This window comes from Phyllostomus hastatus, unplaced genomic scaffold, assembly GCF_019186645.2.
Source record: "Phyllostomus hastatus isolate PE091 unplaced genomic scaffold, TTU_PhHast_1.1 phas_contig_210, whole genome shotgun sequence".
NCBI classification, from domain to species: Eukaryota; Metazoa; Chordata; class Mammalia; order Chiroptera; family Phyllostomidae; genus Phyllostomus; species Phyllostomus hastatus.
In genome coordinates, this window is record NW_025333737.1 from 15,748,802 (window position 1) to 15,770,659 (window position 21,858).

The following is a 21,858-nucleotide window of genomic DNA, read 5'->3' on the forward strand; positions in this document are numbered from 1 at the left end:
ATGTTTAGCTTATTAATTGTATTCATATCTTCTGTATCCTTTGATCTTTCTGTTTATTTTTGAAATATATTTGATATGTAACATTGTATAAATTTAAGGTATACAGCATGTTGATTTGATATTTATATTGCAATATGATTGCCATTGTAGCCCTAACTAGCACATCTATTGTTACATAATCATTTCCTTTTTGTGACCAGATGAAACAATGAAAAGAATAATTAAGATCTAGTCTCTTACCACTTTCTATGTTTATAATACAGTGGTCTGTTATCACTATACTGTGTATTAGATCTCCAGGACTTACTTATCCAGTAGTTGGCAAGTTCGTACTCTTGTACAACATTTATCTCATTTCCTCATTCTCCCCCTCATTTCATACATATGCATATGTATACATATGTGTATATATATTTTTCATATAATTCCAAATGACTGGTCAGGTACATGGGAGTCCATGATTGTTAGTTGTCCTTTATTGTTTAAAACATCATTATGTTGTTTCCCTTTTGATTATGTTAATGTTTTTACTTTAAATAGATTTCTTTGATAAGTACTTGCTAGATAAGTCTTTTTTTATCTCAGTTTTTTTGTGTCATTTTGTTTTAGGTGTATTTTTAAGGGGCAAGTTAAATCTATTTACATTTACTTTGATTACTATTATATTTGGAATCATTTCTCCCGTAATTTTTGTAAGACAGCCTTTTCTTCCATCCTGTTCCATCCTTCTTGCCCAGTACATTCTTTAGTAGCCCTCCACCAGCATTCTTGTGGTTGTAATGTCTGTCTATATATATTTAAAGTTATATTTTATATGTAAATATATACATGTGTATTTGTGAATACACACAGTTACAGATTGACTTGATTCTTGAATGATGGCTGAACTGCATGTACAATTTCATTCAGCACTTTGATAGTATTGCATTGCCTTCTGATACTGTTCTGGATGCAAATTCTGATGTTCCATTAAATGTTTCTGTGTAGGTTATCTGTATCGTCTCCTCATTAACTTAAATGCTCCAACCTCCTGCCTTTCTTGTTTTTTGTTTCTGTTTTTGTTTTTGTTTTTTTTCCATGTTCTGCAATATGAAGGCACATAATTAGAGAATGAACTCATTTTTAGCCTTTTGGGGTCTTGGCGTGTACCTTTGTTCTCAGAGTTCTTGTCTCCTGAGTTTTGAAAATTTTCTTCTCTTTCATTCTCTTTTTAAGTATAAAATATCTGTTAGATTATTGCAGATTCTTACTCCTAACTTTTTTAGTATTTTTCAATTTTATCTTTTTGTTTTGTGCTTTACTCTGTAATCTTCTGACTGTTCTGTCCTTTCTGTTCATCAGGTTTCTCTCTGGCTGTCTTTAGTTTACTGTTAAACCTGTCATTTGAGTTTTTTTACTTCTGTGTATGTTTTTAAGTCAGAATTTGTGGTTACTTTTAGAAACATCCTTTCTTGTTCTTGTTTATTACTTCCATTCTTTCCTTTACTACTTTGAACAATTTAATACACATATTTTAAAGTTTTCAAATTGCTATATTTCTAGCTTGTTGGGGACAAATCCTTCCCATTTCTCCATCTTCTGACTGCTTCATCAGTCGCTGTTCTTGTGTAATCTTTCACAGTGATCTCATCTGGGGCAGGAGTGAGGGAGGCATGTTTTCTGTATGAGTCTTATGATATCTGGGTTATGGAAGAGTCCTTAATGCACAGTTTTCATTAGATTCTGAAAAAGCTTCAGGAATGTAGGTGAATTTTGAATGTCAAATTTTTAAGCTTAAGGTTCCTGCACATACACAGGTGGTTTAAATTCAAACTTCTTATCTGAACTTGGGTTGGGACTGTGTTTTCTCTTTCTCTAGAGTGACTTCTCCAGTAATGTTCCAAGGTGAGTGTTAAAACTTTTTTGCCATTTCCCTGCCTAGTTGACCAAGACTTTCTCAACATTGCCTTCTTTTTGAGTTCTACTTCTGTTTCTTGCACCTCAGAATTTCCTACTCTGATTCCAGCTATAAACCTTTTGGCATTGGAATAAAGTCTGTGGACTTTTCAGAATAACTTTTTAAAACAAAGTATGGACTATTGGAAAACTCAGTAATTGAAATGATAATTAGAATATAAATTTGTGGTGTAGTGACATGTATTTCTTTAGTAATACATTAAATAACAAGATTTAGCCGCAAGTATAACAACTGTCATGATTTCAAAGTATAGCTCACCCCTTTGAACAATGTAGATAAGGTTAGGGACACTGACTCTGCATGTGCAGTTGAAATCTACAGATAACTTCGACTCGCCCAAAACTTAAACCCATTAATAGCATGCATACTGTTGACCAGAAAGCCTTTCTGATAACATAAACAGTTGATTAATACATATTTTGTATGTTGTATGTATTATATATTCTTACAATAAACTAAGAGAAAAGAAAATCATAAGAGAAAAATATATTTACTGTATATATTGAAAAAAATGCATATAAGGGGACCCATGCAGTTCAAACTCGGGTTGTTCAAAGGGTAAACTGTAGTGACAAATATGAAGATACTTCAAAATATCTGCCACCACTGTATAATGTGATGGGTGAATCAGTTTGGAGAGCACTTTATGCCATGCCTGCTGCTCAAAGATTCATAAAAGATGATAACGACTTAGAAGTCTTTTGTTAAAAAGAGGAAACTCTTTGTTTTTCCAACTTACTTGACAAGGGAACCTTTGTTAAGTAATACTGATTAAACATACACTACTAGAACTCCAAGAGAAACATTTCAGAACATCTGCTTTATGCTCTGTAACTTCTGTGTAGGTAATGTTTATATACTTGGCAATGCTGAAATAAAGTTTAAAAAATGAAATTTTTTTATTTCTTAAAATCTCGTTCTTAAATTAGATGCACGTTTTTAAATATCTTAAAGGAAATAGAGAAATGTTTTGCAACATTGACTTAGATATTGATCCCACTCTATTTTCATATATAGTCTTAAAGTTTATAGAAAATAAACTAATAAAAGATCATATGATTGCACATTTTCTGCCAGTATTTCATGCACTTGAATTTGCTTTAATTGCTGTGTGCATGTACTATAGATTTTTGAGTTGCATATATACAGTTTTTAATATTACTAGTATTGGCATTTTAGATGCCACATAGGAAGTAATACCACAGTTTTTTTTAACCATTCCACAGTTTATTTCTCACTATTACATACCACGTGAGCCATGAGCATTTTGGCACAAATTTCAGAATCTTTCCCTATTCCGTTGTCATCTTGGTCCCTTTAGTTGCACCATCAGCTAGTTCCTTGGGGATCTAGTTTCTAAGAAATACTTACCAAAGTAAAAGACTCTACTATAGTTATTGGTCCTGTATATATTACAAGTTTAAGCTGTATTAAGATTGAATCGGAGCCCTGGCTGGCGTAGCTCAGTGGATGGAGCGCGGGCTGGGAACCAGTGTCCCAGGTTCGATTCCCAGCCAGGGTACATGCCTGGGTTGCAGGCCATAACCCCCAGCAACCGTACATTGATGTTTCTCTCTCTCTATCTCTCTCCCTTCCCTCTCTAAAAATAAATAAATAAAATCTTTAAAAAAAAAAAAAAGATTGAATCAGGTAGCACCATCTCCAGTGTTGTGGGTGCTTATTGCCACCAATAATGCTTTTAATTTTAATGGTGATTTTTATTGCTATCAGAGACTACTCTGTTCAGATTACCAAGATTTTTTTAAAAATTATTTTTAAAGTTTGTTTGAACCAAGATCCAGATAATTAATGTCCACATACATTCCAGTGAGTCTTTTAAGTCTAATCTTATATTCCTCTTTATCTATTTTTCCCCTTGCAATTTAAACAGTTTTACGAAGTGCTTAGATATGATATTACTTACATTTGCTTTTTGCTTGGTTTCGCAGTTTAATAAGTCTGTGGATTGTTGTCTTTTTTCCCCATCTGTCTTCTCCACCTGGAATGCCAATCAGTACATTGGGCTTTGTCCCAGTGCCATGAATGCTCTTTACATTCTATTCTGTATTTTCCTGTGTATTTTTCCCCCTCTTTTTTTTAAAAATCTAGTTGCTATTAACCTATCTACCAGTTCTCTTATTCTCTCTTCTGCTGTGTCTCATGTGAGATTTTTCTGTTGAGTTCTTAAGTTTCCATTTGATTCATTTATACACATGATTTTTCTTGATCTTTTCATTTTTCTTTTCCATATTTCCCTGAGCATATTAATCACTTATATTTATTTTGTTATAAATGTTAGCTGACTCCAAAATCTGGATTACTGGGTATCTGTTTCTGTTGTTTTGTTTTCAGTCAATGTAAGATACTACATTTTAAAGAGATTTTGGCTGTGTTTCATTGTTCTCTCTCCAGAGCAGATTTCACCTTCTTTCCTTTCTAGGCATAAAATGGGGGATGAAAACTTTAGTGAGCAAATTGGGACTGAGCTGAGTTGCAGCTGGGTTATAGTTTTGGCGAGGCTTTGTCCCTCTCCGGTCCCTTCTTAGAGCATAACCTTGTTTCTTAACCCCCATCTGGGAGAACCTGGTATGTTGACCACTGCCTTGCCACCTGAACTCTAATTCTAGTTTCATCAAAGTGAGACTGCCCCAGCCCTTCTCCCTATCTTTCAGAGGCTTTCTGCTTAGTTTCTTAGCTTCCTATCAATCACAGCTTCAGAATTTGCTAAGTGCCTTGGAAGGGTGAGTATCTGACATGTGTCTACTTAGTTTTTTGTCTTTCTTTTCACTGGGAATTTGGTTCTTCAAGTGTCTTATGTTGTCTCTTTAGCTGTATAAAACCATGAAAAGCTCTGCTCAATTCTGTGTCCCCAGAAGTGGCCACCTACCAAGGCAACGAAAATCTAAGCATCTTTTTCGAAATCACCCATTGTCCTCCAGAAGGTGTGTACCTCCACACTTCATGGTTCTTTGCTCTCTGAATCTTGGTTCTTCAATATTGTTATTGTTTTTAGCATTTCTCTTAATAGCTTAAATTTTTACAAATCGGGCCTTTTTAGTTATTCTCAGAGTTGCTGGTTTGCTGTAACCTACCCCTTTTCCTTATAATTTGTTTACTCTGAAAACTTGGTTATTTATTCCTTTGTATCTGTGGCTTATTTTTTTTTCTGATTGTATCCCTGTAGTGTAGCTTTCTTGCCATTGACATATCCAGCAATGCTTTTATTGGGTGCTGGACATTTAATTTTATGTGGTTGAAGTATATGGATTGTGTTATCTTCCTCTAAAGAGGCTTTGTTTCCTTGGCAAGTAAGTTACTTTAGGTTCAGTTTTTCCTTTATTAGGGATGGTGAAGAAGAGCTTATTTAATAGTGAACTGCACTCATCAATAGAGATCTTCTAGGGCCTTTCTTGAATGCTCCATGCCACTTTTCTGGTCACAATCAAAGCCTCCCACTTGTGTAAACTCTCAGAATCATTCACTTCACAGCTCCTCATTTGTTCCTTGCCCGACCTGATGGAATTTCACCTTGTATGTGGGCTTTGAATTGAGCAAACACGTGAGGATGTCATGAAGATTTCTGTACTGCTTCCTCTTTTGGAGAACTCTACTTCACAATTTCAAGTCACCTAAGCTTCTGAACTTGATCTCTTGGAGCTTCTTTCCTCAACTCAGTGAAACCATTGTGACTGTTTAGATCCATCACTCTGCCTGCTGTGCAGTCAGTAGGCAGTGTGCCTCTGTGCAAAAAGCTGGGTCTATTGCAGAGGCCACCTCATGTTTCTCAGTCATAGCTGCATGTAGTCCACTTTCCTAGTTTACAGCTGAAGGATAAATCGGATCACTGTTACTGCTTCATGGCTGGAAGTAGTTCTGTGGTATCATTTTCCCCCCATAATTTTATTATGAAATTATTCAAATATGGTAAGGTTGAATGGTTTTACAATGACTAGCTGTCAGCTGTATATTTATCCCAGAAGCTACCATTAACATGTTACCATATTTTATTGCATATCCATGTGCCTATCCATTCATTAATACTGTATTTTGCCATGTATAATGTGCTCCTGTGTATACTGTGCACCCATGTTTTTGGCCCAAACTTTCAGGAAAAAAATTTTTAATTTTTTAATTGAATTTTTAAAAATTTATATTTAGAAACAAAACTGATTATCATATTCCAGAGTGTTCTTTTGCATACAGATGTAGTTATTGCATTCTAAAGTTATACTTTTAACACATGAGCATAAATAAAAGAATTAAAAACATTTTTATAGATATGGAATTAGTACTACTCATGTATTATGTGTATCCTTATTTTTCCCTCAAAAATTTAGGCAAAAAGTGTGCATTATACATGGCAAAATACAGTGTGTTTCTACTGTGTCAAAAATCAGTGATGTTCCTCTGCCACATTTCCTGAAAACGGGTCATTGGAAATAGAGACTTGAACAAATTTAGTTCAGCTTTGTCAAGAAAACAAAAGGTGTCTTGGGAACTTGCATCAGAAGACAATGTAATGTTTTGTCTCTCCTTTTGTGTTACCAAGCCATTGGTGGTCATTGCCTGGATCTGTTATTTCATTAGGAATTGAATAATGGAGGCATTCTACTTGTATCGTTTCTATTTCATTTATTAGCTAGGCTTTACCTATAAAGAGAAAGTTACCCTTTTCAACTATTTGTTTACCCTAAGTTATAGTTTGTACAGGAAAAAAAGCATAATTAATGTTTTCTTCTTTTTGTCTACTAGTTTTCAAAATAATAAGTTGGTTTTCTACCATTTTCCAAGGGCAGTCATTGAAGTCTTTGGTGGAAAGGGGAGTATGTATAGATTATGAAGTCATAGATATAAACATACCTGGACTATTCAGGCCATTGATTTTTTTTTTTTTCAATGTTCTGATTAGTAGAAGCCTCTTCAGGCTTACTCCTGAGTCCTATTGTCTTGACTGCATAGTCTTGAGCTTTCTTAGTTCTCACTATTAGTATTTAATGGGAGCCTGTCCTTTGAATTTTTCTAGGAGGCCTGGCCATAACTTGAGCCCCATGGTTTTCAACAATTTTACCTTCGCAGGAAACATTTGGCAATGTCTGTAGTCATTTTTTATTGTCACAAAGAGGGAGGAAGGAGGATGCTTTTTTGTACCATGGACAGAGGCCAGAGATGCTACTGCTTACCTGCAGAGTACAGGGACAACCCTCACAACAAAGAATTATTCAGCCCAAAATGTCAAAGCTGCTTTTGAGAAATCTTGCCATGTACTAGTTCAGCTAGCATTTGTGTGGCTTTTTTAAATTTTATGAAATGATTACTTTTCCTACAATTCATGAAGTTCACCTTGCAGGACCTTTATTGACAAGTAAATTTGAGGAGATCATATGACTTTGCCAAAGATCATATGACTAACCTTCACAGGACCTTCTTTGCATGCCACCCATCTTATGTGGTTGCAAGAAGTAGGCAGTTGAAGAATGTTAATATAAAGACCACATTGTTGTTTCATATTTATTTTTCTCCTATACATGTCCATAAAGTCAAACAACTTTCAAGAGATGTCTGTGCTAAAACTAAATGCAGCTCTTGCTGTTGTTACAGTCTTTACTAGCAAGTTTTGATGCCACCCTGCTGTCTTTATTACGATACTACCGAAAAGATGTTCCTGGCATCTTTTCTCATAGTGCCTTTCCACAGGCAAGTTTTTTCTCCTAGGATTGCGTGTTGCCCAAATGATTTGTTAATGGGACATAATTTGGCAAATGCTAGACTTGTTCTAAAGAGTAGCTAATGAGTTCCGTGTAGGCCAGGAAAACTTGCCACCTTATTTGAGATACCTGAAAGTCTTTTTTCAGGGGAGATGTGACATGTAGTTGCTTTTTAAAGTTCTTAGGTAGAAGTTACTGGAGAGAGCAAGTCACATCCCACCCGGGAATCAGGAGCCAACTATTCACCTTAGCAGATGGTTGAAAACATGTAGGTTTTGTAAAGTGTTCTTAGAACAGTTTTAGTGGCTCTGAAGTATTACAAGTTTGATATGTAGGTAGCACTTAGAGCTTCAAGTAACTGGATTTCGTATTATTAAAGAAGAAGCAAGTTTACTGTATTACTTTGAAGATTCATTTGTTAGAGAAATGGAGGTCTTAACAAACTAATCATATTTTGTTAGCAGTGTCACAGAGGTATCTAGAAAGGACCTTTTGTACCTTTGGTATAATGCGTGGAGAGCTGGGTTTTTATCAGACACTGAATTGTCAGTTTTCTTTGGCTCTTCGCAGGTTCACCGGAACAGCCCAGTGCGCTCTGGCTGTGATGTGAATCCCTTCTGTGCTCTGTGCGGCTCAAGCAGTGCCAGCACCATGCCTCCAGAAATCCACTACGAAGCCCCTCTGTTGGAACGACTATCCCAATTGGACGCTTGTGTTCACCCAGTTCTGGCATTTCCAGATGGTAAGAATGGCCTCAAAATATAGTCTAATGAATAAGACTTACAGGCTGGAAAGTGAAAGATAATCAGCCAAGATCCTGGTATGACTCAGGTATTATGATGGAATCACTTTCTACCAACAAAAGTCTTTTCATAATTTTGCAAATAGGATGCAACAGATCCATCAGACCAGAATGTGCCACTAAAAATTGTAACTTGCCAAGAGATTTTCCCCCAACCCTTCAAGTGACTAGATGGGGTTTAGGGGCAGTTGGTTCCTTCATTATACTCCAGTATATCTTTAAAAATGTATTGTCTGTGTGCCCCATGTTGTAAAATAGTGTGGGCAGCACTGTTCTGAGAGAATGTTTTCATTTTGGGGGTGTATGTATTACTGGGGATGGTTACAAGACAGCTTTCCCGGGTGTGCATAAGCATAGATCTTCAGTGGAAGCGTGTACTGTTTTTCTAAGATACCAATCTACCTGATAAGCCTTTGTGTCTGCCAATTTTTCTTTTCTACCTCTTTTTTTATAATTGTTCTTCTTCCATTTCACTAAAGAAAGTCATTCCTCTTACCTATATTGAATCTGTTTTCTGTTTTGTTTGGTTTTTCCATATTGAGTCTCAGTGTGGGTCTTGCTCCCAAATGTAAAAACTGTAGGCAGTAGGGACGCCAAACAAAGGGACCATTTCCAGGAATACATGGCACCTAAAGGAGAATCCCATGGAAGTAAAATACAAAAAAAGTTTGAATTAAAAAATTAATGACGGTGGACGTACCTTATTTTGTTTAGATTCTGTGCCTTATTTTGTTTAGATTCTGTGTTTAGGTCTGTTATCGTAGAGTAAATATTAAGAGGGTAACTGAAGTTAGACTTTAACTAAAAGTCTGATGGACTAAATAGGTTTAAAAGAAAGATTTGTTTCTTCAGCTAATTAAGCTAAAATATATTTACATGACAAAGTGTTGATAAAAATATTTTTAAAGCATATGTAATATTTTAGAAAATACAACTTTTACAACTATCTGAATTTATGATTTTTTAAAAAATTGTATTTCATATGGGGGAGGGACGTGAGCAAAAATGTTGAAACCACTGCTCTAGATAGAGGCTATAGGAAGCCAGTACTTTTATCTGTATCGATTTAATTGATTTTTTGAGATAATCTCATGATCTGGCCCCAGCCTATGGGATGTAATTAGCATTTCTTCTCAAATGGTTGTGGCATTCTATCTATTATGTTATGATTGTTTTACTTTTCATTAGTTAAATTTTAAGTTTCCTGGGGATAAGGTTCCATGTGTTCTTCCTATTTTATCCTTTGTAACACTTCATAGATAGTCTGTACAAGTTTTTGCAAGGAGGATAACTGAAATGGGAGTACTAAAAAGGATATCTGAAGAATGAGAATTATGTGGGATGTGAAATTGGCTTGGTTGGGGGGAGTGGTTAGCATGAGTGGTATGTAAACTTTTTTTCTCTCTTAAAGAGATAGATGCTCCATATTTTGGATTTTGTGAACTGTGCTATGTTGTCTGTGGCGCAGCTATGCAACTCGGCCATTGTAACACAAAAGAAGCCATAGGCAATATATGTAAACAAATAAATGGTGTGGCTGTGTTCCAGTAAAACTTTATTTATAAAAACAATCATTGCTGATACCTATCCTAGACAATCTCCTCTTTATCTGTTCTTTGCATGACTGAATTCTTTCTTAGCCACATAAATTCTGTAACAGCTCTATGACTTGTTATCAAAACTCCCTTCCAATAAAGAAAGGACGTGGTATATATAATATTTTTGCTACCATTGACTTCTTTCTGGAAAGAGTAGAAATATTTTGAAAACTTGGAGTATATGGATAGCAAGTTAGGCAGGGTCAGTAATGGTACAGCAGTGAATTAACTTTGTAATATAATAGAAGACACTAAAACATTTTTCCTCTGTGTTTCAGATTCCAGAGTCATTGGCTTCCACCTTCTCTTGCTATTTGGGTTTAGCTTATACACTTATTACTTGTATAGCATTTTGTGGTTTAAAAGCTTTTTTTTTTTTTATATACAACTTATTTGCTATTTTCAGTAACCTTGTAAGGTGTTGCTTCAGTTTTCCAGATCAAGAAACAGGCTTTAGAGAGATAATGGCTTTATCTCAGGCTAAATGGCTAATAAGTTTAGATGGCTTAGAATTCAAACTCAAGTCATCTGATGCTTGTCCTTTGTTTTTTTCTATTCTGTGTTCCTTCCCAGCCAGGTTATTAAGAGAAGTTGGGTTTCTACACAGTTCCAAACTGTAGCTGCAGACGAAGCCTCAAGGAATACTTAGGAGCATTTCTTTGATTAGATACTCTCTCAGGTTTACCGTTTTGAATTGTATAGGCTTGTATTTGAATAAAGAAGCCTATGGTTATATTTTGATTCTGAATAGGTCTCTTCTATACTCATTGAATATTAGCTGATGAACATGGTGATCATTTCTTTGTCAACAGTATTACTATGTACAGTTTTGAATTGTCTCCTCTGTTCTCCAATCAAATATATCCAAACCACCTGTCTGACATCCTTCATTCCACCATTCAGCATTTCTACTAGGAAGTTCCTATTCCCTGTTAACACTCTGTCTTTCATATCTATAGATATGACCACTGCCCTTACACTTCCCCACTCCATCCCATTCAAAGCAACTATAGGTAGCAATGAGGGGGAAGGAAGGAAAGATAACATTTTCCTGTCTGCTTCTAAATACTGTTTGTCCCTTTGTCTCTCAGTTTTACATACACACATAGCTCCTGACCATGTCACTAGGGTATGGATAAGAATTGGTCATTAAATTTTCCTTAGGAGATGGTAAAAGAGACTATGTATTTTACTATACCGAGCTGGGTGTATGCACGTATTTGCCTTTGGATAAATTAGACTTCTGTGAGTTGACCTGAGGACCTAGTTACTATCTTATATTGTTCTTATTTGGGTAATTTTGCTTTGTCCAAACAACTGCCACATTCAGAATGTAATCTCTTGTAAACTGGAGCATTCGCAGGGCCACCACCCTAGAGGGCACTATTCTATGTGAATAGTGCCTCCTAAAGTATTGTGATTCCTGCTGTATCATTGTGCAGGACAGTTAGTAACAGTGAGGACTAGCAGCCAGCCTAATACTGTGTGGATCAAACATGTGCATCAGACCTGATCTCTGTGTCACCTTTTTGCATCCTCTTCATTTTCAAGTAGAACCATTTGTGTAGTTTGTGAAGATAGGAGCCAGCTGCAGCTTGTAATCCTAGAGTTCTGTCTCCCATCATGATGATGACTCATTCACTTGCATTAAGCATGGCTAAAGATGATGGAATTTGAGGAACCGTAAGCCAGGCAGAGAGGTGGAGGCTTTAGGTTGTGATAACCCTTTAGTACTCCAGAAGGAGGGGCTTGTTTCTTTATCACCTTACATACAAGTAAGGTTAATCTTTAGCTTGAAATGTAGAGGGTACACAACCTTGGGGAAAGGAATATTTGTTAGGTTTGTGCTTAATAAGAGCACCACCTGCTGGCTATGCAGATCTGTGCTGTTTTGAGAGAGCTTGCCAAGACCACAGCTTGCCAGCAGGAGGAGGAAGTGAGCACTACAGACACCTCAAGAAAGTGTGTTTGGGAAAATGGTGGAAAGTATGAGTAAGACAGTCAAATGACTCATGGAATGACAGACCCTGGTGAGCCTAAAGTCAAAGTCTTTCCATTTTGTTTGCAGAAATGGTAATGTAAGCTAATATTTGTAATTGCTTCTGTTTTCCTGTTACTGACCTGATCAAGGATCTGCTATCTCTCTTCGCTGATAATAGCACTTGAATGCCATTGCCTGTGAATGTATGGAATGTATGAAATCCTCTAGCTGAATGGGTTCCTATCATCTTTTTCATTTCATATGCCTTTCTTTGCTTACTTTCAGGTTCACTGTATCCATTCTAGTTTGAAGTTTTAGCTTACATAGATCTTAGGTGTTATTTCTTCCTCAGGTACAAAGTGACCTTACATTAGCAATTCCTAAGGGATGATCTTTGTTCACTGACAAGGGGATTTAACTGAGTTCCTCTTCACTCTTATATGAAAGCAATTAAAACACAGCAAACTTCTAGCAAAGTGTAGGGGGCTGCCTAGGCCCCTTAAACAGTTTGTTATTATCCCTAACCGCTTATTCAGTGGGTTTGTAAGAAGAGTTCTTGATTCTCCTTAATACCTCGTCTCCAAGTGTGTCCTCTGTTTGCTTACTTGATTGTTTGATAATGGCTGTCTGGATTTCATTAATTTTTTGAGGACAGTCTGGGCTCCTACAGTCTAACAAGACATGGTTGCTTAACCTGTACTCCAGTAGACAGAGGAGGGGAGAGCTGGAGCACGTGCGCTGGGGTGTCACCAGACCTGATCTAGCCCTGCTGCCCTGTCTACAGATGAAGACACTGAAGCCCACTTAAGTGACTTGTTCTTGTTTCTCCGCCTGCTCAGTAATGGAACTGGGACCCGAATCTGGCTCTATTTCCTTCCAGTCCGTTGCTGTTTCCACTGTCTCCTTACTTCCCTGGGTTAATTTTCACTTTTGGGAGGGTAATGTCTGGGAAAAATGACATCGCTATGTTTTTGTAGTCTCATTCCATAGCCTTTGCCAAGTGGGAGTGACTCTTCTGGTGACAAAGGGGTATCCTGTGATGCTGAGGAAGTATTCTCCCCTTTCTGAAGCCTTCTATATACATTCCAGCTCAGCCCAGCTTCCAGAATGCCTCTAGACAATGCTTTATTTCCTGCACATCATTTTCCCCAACCAACCCCTCTGAAGTAGAGCAAAGAATTTTATCATTACTATCTCGAAACTCACTTCTCAACTGTTGATGAATAGGGAATCCTTCTTTTAAGGTTGACTTTGGGGAAATGGGGAGGAATCAGACCGTTTTATTGAGGCACTTCCAGGGAGGAGGGGTTAAAGGCTGGGAGGCCAAGATATCCAAAGTCTTGGGCCTGGCCAGGATCTCCCCAACTTCAAGATCGCTGAATGCTGACATTTATTTTAAGAATTGGGATAGGTAAATTGTTTTTAAGTGTAAGAAAGAATGTTTATAGAAAAAAAAGTAGATGACATTACTGTCCTCACAGACTCTATCTCCGTATGTAGACATGTAGAAAATATTTACTGCCATTAAAACTTTTAAGTTTCCCTATTTGTTTCACTGCCTTAAGGATTGGTGATCTATATTCAGAACTAGAAAATAATGTCCTGAGGCTGCTTGCTCTTTAGGGAAATTTCATACCTAAGAATGGAACCATTCTATTAACTAAGGGATATGTTCATTGTAGTCCTGAAACATCTAGTGTTCAAATTTGGTCTTTGAAATGTCATGAAATCCATGGTCTATACTACAGGAAAGAGTGGTTAAATTCTTTTAAACTGCAGAACTCTCTTGAAAAATACTCTGTACTCTCCACTTCCTTGGGAATAATTTGAGAAGCATCAGATTTCACCTGAGAATTAAACCTCTCCATTCTCTGACCCAAAGAATAATCTCGTGGTATAATGGCTAAGAGTGTGGGCTTGAGGATTATGCAACCTGAGTTTGAATGTTGATTGTTGCTAAATTATGTGACCTTGGACAGTTAATTTCACCTCTCTGAACCTATTTTTTCTTTCTTTTAAAAGGAGCATAGTGATGCTTACATCATGGAATTGTTACAAAGATTGAATGATACACACAGATGACATACACACACAGTCCCAGCCACATAAATGATCATTTATTGCTTTTTTCTCACCGCTCCCCCTGCCCCCTATCCTAGTTCAGATTGAGCACATCCTCTAACCCACCCTGGGAGCCAAAACCTCTCACATATTTAGAAAATACAATAAGTAGAGTCTATTTGTAGTAGTTCTGAAAAAAAGTAGGCATGCCGTCAATGACTAGAGTTCAGAGTGATTTTTGAAAGATGAAAAACAAGATAACTGGAGAAATAAAATTGGAAAAAAGTAGCCCAAAGTACATGTTAGGAATAAGCTCCTGTGAGGGAGGAGCTATTACAGGAAAGTTCTTTGCCAACAAAGGAGAAGGACACAGAAGTAAGGATGGGACCTGGGCATTTATCTGGGTGATGAATTTGGGCTCGTTTTGGGGATAGCCAGGCTGGATTTTCCCCTCCTGTACTCCTGCTCCTCCAGTGCCTGTTTCCATCAGGCAATGGTGTTTCATTCTATGCTGCAGTGGTGGTGTAGACTTGGGGCTAGAGCTTTTGGGTATGTCCCAGATAGTTAATGGCTCCCAGGAGGAACTGGGAGCTAAAGAGAAATGTGCTGGGCTTCAGATTAAAAAGAACCTTGAAGTTTTTCAGAACCCTGAAAAAACCCACACCTGTGTCTGTCATGGTGAAATTTCAGAACATTCAGATTACAAAAAGGAAAATCTGAGTTTCAGGTTGCCAATAGAGGAATATAACCAGAATAATACGGCAAGAAATAGAAATGAAAGGCATACAGATCGAAAAGAACGGTCTATTTCTATATGTTGTAGAAAATCCTAAGGAATCCACAACAGCAACAATAAAAAATAATTGTTAGTAATGAGTTCCTCAAGATCACAGGGTATAATAAGGTCAGTATATAAAAATTTACTGTATTTTTTATACTACCAATGAATATAAGCTCAAGTTTTTAATGGTGCTATCAAAAATATGAAATACTTAAGAATAAATTAAACAATCTGAATACGATCTGTGCATTGAAAACTGACAGACACTGCTGGGAGAAAATTATGGAAAACCTTAAAGTATGGATAAACACACCATGTTGATGGATTGAAAGACTCAGTATTGATGGCAGGACAGATAGCAGTTCTCAAACTGACCTAATTGAGTCAGTTTAATAATAACAAGCTTTTATTTGTTTGCTTGTGTTTTCAAACGCTTAAAAGGAAAACAGACCATGTACAAGTGAGTAAGAAGCCGTTTTGTCTTATTTGCAACACTGGATGTTAGAATACAATGGAATAAAGCTTTAAAAGGGTCAGATGATCAAGTCTAAATAGATTAATTTGTGTCCTGACCAGTGTTGATCAGGTAGTTGGACTGTCGTCCTGTAAACCAAAAGGTTGTTAATTCAATTCCCATTGAGGTCACGTGCCTAGGTTGTGGGTTTGGTCCCCGGTTGGGGAATGTACGAAAGGCAACTGATCAATGTTTCTCTTCCCACCTCTCTTTCTCTATTTCCCTTTCCCTCTCTCTAATCAATAAGCATGTCCTCAGGTCAGGATTTTTTTTTTTTTTTTTTTTTTTTTAAGATTACTTTGTGATGTTGAATATTTAAAAACCAGCTAAAAAGCCTATCAGGGTGCCCAACCTTTTGGCATATCTGTGTCATACGTGACACAGATATGTGTCATGTATGTGTCATGAAATACACAAAAACTGATGGGCACAAAAAGGATTTTCAGTAAATTTATGATTCTCTGTTGGGCCACATGTGGCCTGCGGGCTGCATGTTGGACACCCCTGCTAATAATCTCAAGGGGGTTGGAGCTGTGGAGGAAGGTGGGGGAAGAATGGTATACTTCTTAACTTTGGGGAGAAGATGTAGTACACAGTACAGTGCCTAATAGATAAAGTGGACCGAATAATGGTTGAATGACTATATACTGATTAAATCTAATGACGGAAGTAAGTTTAAATGTTTTAGTCTCTAGAAGAATAGAAACAGGATGTTTTATCAAACTTTCAAACCAGTCAAGTTAAATTTAGCAGAGTACACAAAGAAAATTATCAATCTAACAAGATATTTTAGATGTGTTGTATTTTATTTTTGAACTTGAAAAATAAGATGCAAAGTAACTTGCAGGTAGAATGACCAGTAAAACTCAAATAAACAGATACCCCATATGATAGTGCTTGCCTGCCAGGTCACTTTGCCACTGGGCAAATGAAAGAAGGATGATAGGTCTTACCCATTGGAGGGCCAGATGGTGAAATCACCTCACTTCATGAGATGGGAGCCCAGAGGCTAGGTTTGTGGACTAACCTTTAGTGTTTTGTGTTTCTTGCAGATGTTCCCACAAGCCTGCACTTCCAGAGCATGCTGAAATCTCAGTGGCAGAATAAACCTTTTGACAAAATCAAACCTCCCAAAAAATTTTCACTTAAGCACAGAACACCCATTCCCAGTAGTCTGCCAGATCCAACTCGTAAAGACAGGCACAAGTTGGTCAACTCCTTCCTAACAACAGCCAGTAAGTGTCAGAGGATCAGGGAGCCCTTCTGTTACTTTCCTGTTCCTTTTATGGGTGCAGGTTCCTGGTTTGCTGTGGCAGTATGTTGGGTTGGAAATCGGTAACAAAGTCAGCTTATCCTGATTCTCTCAGATAGACTTGGAAAGCTGTTCCAGACATCATGAATCTTGGGGCAGGACCCATAGTGCTCAGTGAACAGCCAGCAGTAGCATGGCATTGGGTTCATCTGTGGGCAGGCTATCTTCTGTAGCCTGGTGTCTCTTTTCTCTGATGGAGGACCCTGTGGGCTCCCTGATCATTGTGCTGTTTGCTAGAAACTTCAGTCCCAGAGGACTGGCCTGCTGTCCTAGGTGTCTGTCATTGGCCTAGTGAAAACTAGACCTCAGAACTTAAATAAGAAAAGATTGAGAGAAGATATTTCACAGCTCTTTTTCTGTTCCCCTCTTCAGAGCTGTCCCATCACCAAACCCGGCCTGACAGGACCCACAGGCAACACTTAGACGATGTGGGGGCCGTGCCTATGGTGGAGCGAGTGACAGCGCCAAAAGCAGAGCGCTTGCCCAACCCACCGCCACCTGTGCATGACCCAAACCACAGCAAAATGAGATTGCGAGACCATTCATCTGAGAGAAGTGAAGGTAGGGCCAGGCCTGGCACCTCTACCTGCATTTGCACCTGCTCAGGGCTTTCTGGGGCAGCCTGTACTTCTCTTAATTGCCCCCAGCTTTGTCCTTCACTCTAGGAAGGCAGAATAGAGAGACTCCACTGCTCTTACATGTAGGCCACTTCTGCTGTAGCACCCTCTGCCCAGCCCCCTGCTTTGCCTTTTTATCCTCCAGGCTTAGCATTTTTGCTTTTATTGTGTATTGCTCACATTCCTAGCTTGTGCTAGAAGTACAGCTGGTTGAGGTAGCCACATGGTCCCATTTTCTGTTGACCTCTGCAGTGTTGAAGCATCACACAGACTTGAGCAGTTCGAGCTACTTGGCAGCCTCCCACCATTCACCGCACAGTCCCTTGGTGCGACAGCTCTCCACCTCATCAGACACCTCTGCGCCCTCCAGCTCCAGCCCACAGGTTACAGCCAGCACATCTGTAAGTACCTGCATGGAGTTGGCCGGACGGCCCCTCTGCAGTTTCGGCTTATTTGAGTGTTTCTGGGGGACAGTGTAGAAAGCGGCCTGTGAAGCCCAGGGCAGCTGTGGGGACTCAACTTATCATGTTGTTGTGTGTTTTTTTGTTGTTGTTGTTTTTTTGTGGTGGTGGTTTTTTGTTTGTTTGTTTGTTTGTTTGTTTTTCCCCCAGTCAGAGTGGTGGTCTTTTACTTTCTGTTGTTTTTGTTGTTTTTCATCATAAAAATTAATGGATCTGTGTTAGTCCATCCATAGAAAGCTTGATGCAGAGACAGACCCTTAAATTAAAGTGGTCTATGACTATTCAAGGTCTGTGGGACTGTTTCACATAGACCCAACAATGTCATGTCTCTAACACTATTAGTCTAAGAAGTGGGCAGAGAGAAGGGACACAGGAGCGTTGCCTGTGTGGGCGTTGGAAACATTTGATTTCCCTGTTTTTACTGTACAGGTAAGTGGAGCTCCAGTACGGAGAGTCAACACTGGGTGTTAGGGTGCCTGGAACCAAAGGGAGAAGGCAGAGCCCATGCTTTTCAGGTGCACAGAGCAGAGTTACAGGTCCAGAAAGCCATTCTCAAAGCCATTCCAGACTCACATTCCTATTAATTTTATTCTAATATTTTAATTCCGCAAGATACGCCTCCTTGAACATACATACCTATAGCTGCTTTGTGCCACTAAAAGGTTCTTCATGTAATGATAATAGTAATAGTAGTAACAATAATAAAAAATAGCCCTGGCTGGTGTAGCTCAGTGGATTGAGCGCGGGCTGCGAACCAAAGTGTCACAGGTTCGATTCCCAGTCAGGGTACATGCCTGGGTTGCAGGCCATGACCCCCAGCAACCGCACATTGATGTTTCTCTCCCTCTCTCTCTCTCTCTCTCTCTCTCTCCCTCCCTTCCCTCTCTAAAAATAAATAAAATCTTAAAAAAAAAAAAACAATAATAAAAAATACTGTCACTGTAATGTTTGTCAATGCTAAGTGCTCTACATGTGATCTCTCAGTCTTATAATACCTTTTGAGATGTAGTTGGTGTAAATTCGCCCATTTTATAAACAGGGAAACTAAGGCTTTCCAAGGTTAAGGAAATTGCATAAAGCAAGGTGACTTGTGCAGGTTATAATTGTGATTCCGACCAAGCCATGTGGCTGCAGAGCCAGCTCTCTCACACTGCACTACTCAGTGCTGGCCACAAGGCACCCCATTGCAGAGGCACCTCACGCAGGTGCTTTGAAGCCCTTCGGAGCTGACAGATCTGAGCCCACAAAATGTACTCAGTGTGTTCCTGTGAATAGGTAGGAATTCACATTGTTCTCTCTTTGCACTTAAAAATCATACTGTCTTTTCCAAACAACTTCCTTGTTCCTCCCTCTTCTTTGCCTCTTACATCCACAAATTTTGCCTAAATAGATCTGTAGTATCTATCTTAAACTCAATTACCTATCAGCAAAAGGTCTCAGATAACCAAAGGAGCAAAGGACTTCAACTCTGAGATTGAGGCCCTGGTGAGTCCTCGGTATTTTCTTACCTGCCAATCCTCCTGTGCCTGGAGAATATTGACTTAGGCGTGGATTATTTGAAATGTTTACTTGTTACTTATTGAGTATATTTTTTTTTTTTTTAAGAATCTGGATTTAGTCCTGGCTGGCGTAGCTCAGTGGATTGAGCAAGGGCTGCAAACCAGTTCAATTCCCAGTCAGGGCACATGCCTGGGTTGCAGACCACAGCCCCCAGCAACTGCACATTGATGTTTCTCTCTCTCTCTCTCTCTCTCTCTCGCTCCCTCTCCCTCTCTCTCCCTCTCTCTCCCTCTCTCTCCCTCTCTCTCCCTCTCTCTCTCCCTCTCTCCCTCTCTCCCACTCTCCCCCTCTCTCCCTCCCTTCCCTCTCTAAAAATAAATAAATAAAATCTTTAAAAAAGAATCTGGATTTATTTAATAGAGTTGAAAGGACAGATATTTAAATTAAGGTAGAGAAGCTAGAGGACACGAGGAGACAGGCGGACAGGGTGCAAGTGCTTCACCAAAAGATCATGGATGCATCAGAATCACTTCACTGGCTTTTACTAATCCCTGAAGATTCTGATTTGATAGTCAGGAGGAGGGATCTGAGAAAATTTTTTAAACCTCTTCTCATCTTTCTTCTGATGTGTAGCCATGTTTGGGAACCACTTTCCGTTCCCATCGACCGCTCTCTGCCTCCAGTTCTAAACAGGAGAGAGTAGTTACGTCAGACTAGATGAGTGCCCAGTGGAATGAAAGGTGGGCACTCGAGCCTATTGAACAGTCCCACGACCTACTAATGCCTCTTTCCCTCCAAGGTACTAATAAAAGCAGGCCCAAGAAGATTCAGGGAAAATCCACACCTGTTTCAGCCATTGGTTTCACATTCATCCTTGATTAAGATACAGGGAAAGCTATCCCTTGAGGCTTTCTTAAGGAACACTTCTGATAGTGGGACATACAATTTCAGCAGAGATTTGACAGTGGCAGAGGCCTTTGCACATGAGGTCACTAAGCCTTAGCTGCAAAACTCAGCCACGCCAGATTTGCAAAAGTCTGTTCAACCATTTTGGTTAACCAGTTACCCTAAATTTGTGAGGTCAGGGACAGTCTATTGCAGTGATTTTCACCTGGTATACTGCATGGATTTTTAAAACATGTAATACTTGACTATTTAGTCAGGAACACTGACCTTTTTTTCCCTTAGACTGTCAAATTAAAAAAAAAAATGACAACAGTCAATACAACAATTGCCATCTGGTGTGGATGAACCAAAATTATACATATTTTTTGGGGCCAGATCAACAAAAATGTTTTTTGTGGTGTGTGTGTGTGTTGTGCCACACAGTTTTAGTAATTAGTTTATCTGTGCCATGAGATGAACAAGGTTGAACATCACTGATCTATTCTTATTTAATAGAGAAGGAAGTCCAGGTGAGAAAGGCATCGCGATAACCTGAAGTCCTAGTTGTAAAACAGCTACACTCCTGGCCCAGGAAGCCCTGCCTCGCCATGTTCTCTGAGACTGTCCTGAAATGATGGGCTGAGTCAAGTGTAGAGCGGTTAGTTGTAGGGAACCACCTCTTCCTCGTCTTCCTTCACTGACCCCTTCTGGGGTGACCACAGGTGGTTTGGGTTTGAGTGCAGCCTCTTAGGTGTTTCCAAGCGTGTTGTTGCCATGGCAGCATGTTTGTCATCCACTGTTTCTTTCTGGCCTCTCACAGCTCAGTTGCCAGTCCCTGTCAGGGTAGGGTGTTTGCTCTCTGGGCACAAACAGCTGGTGGACTTCTTCCTCCATCTTAGAAACCAAGCCCTGTGGCTCTCCCTGCTCTGTTCCCTCTTGGGTCTCCCAACTGCTGCAGTTGCCCACCTCCTCCTCCTCTGATAATTGGATCATTAGTCGTCTTTCCCAGAGTTGGATCTTCTCAGCTTTGTATGAAAGTGAATCTCCTTTCTCCAGGAGTGCGAGCAGTAGAGCCTGGCCCTCTTCTCCTGTTTGGCTCTACTCATCTCCATTAACACAGCTAGAAGCTTTCAGCTCTTTCCCCAAGACCAGTAGCCAGAAAGAGAGGAAATCACATAGGGGCTGAACAGGTAGATGATGGGTACAGATTTAGCTGAAGAGTTCAGATCTACAAGAAGGAGGCGTTTTCATGACATCCAAGGTTAGATGATCTGTTGAGCTGGACCTATTCTTGGGGCTGTCTTTCAGGATGAGGGAAATCATCTTTATAACCCGAAGAGTCATCACTAGGTTTAAGTATTGTTTTTAGGAGCTACTATGGGTCTTAGTCACAGACGGGGATAAAAAGGGGAAACTAAAGGGATTTAGTAGTAAAGGTAAGGTGGTGTGTATGGAGGAGTACTAGGAACTGCAGTAATTGACTCGAGGGCCCAGGATACCTACCCCTATAAAATTCCTAGGAGTCTGTTTTGTGCCTTTTAAACTTGCCTTTGTCTTACAGCAGCCAGTAAGGAGGAGAAGGGGAGAGAGCTCATTTGATATTAACAACATTGTCATCCCGATGTCTGTTGCTGCAACAACTCGTGTGGAGAAACTGCAATACAAGGAAATCCTTACTCCCAGG

The 21,858-nt window shown here is 39.1% G+C and overlaps 1 protein-coding gene across 4 annotated transcripts in view; it reads left to right on the plus strand.

Moving 5' to 3' along the window:
- Nucleotides 1-21,858, plus strand: part of KANSL1 (KAT8 regulatory NSL complex subunit 1) — a 148,531-nt gene that overhangs the window by 122,642 nt on the left and 4,031 nt on the right. For 3 of the 4 annotated variants that reach the window (XM_045836021.1, XM_045836020.1, XM_045836019.1), the window contains 5 exons: nt 8,233-8,404; nt 16,452-16,634; nt 17,084-17,272; nt 17,581-17,729; nt 21,736-21,857. In XM_045836021.1, the coding sequence (XP_045691977.1) occupies nt 8,233-8,404; nt 16,452-16,634; nt 17,084-17,272; nt 17,581-17,729; nt 21,736-21,857 (815 nt within the window). The remainder of the gene's footprint in view (nt 1-8,232; nt 8,405-16,451; nt 16,635-17,083; nt 17,273-17,580; nt 17,730-21,735; nt 21,858) is intronic. The other variant, XM_045836022.1, reaches the window with a different exon arrangement.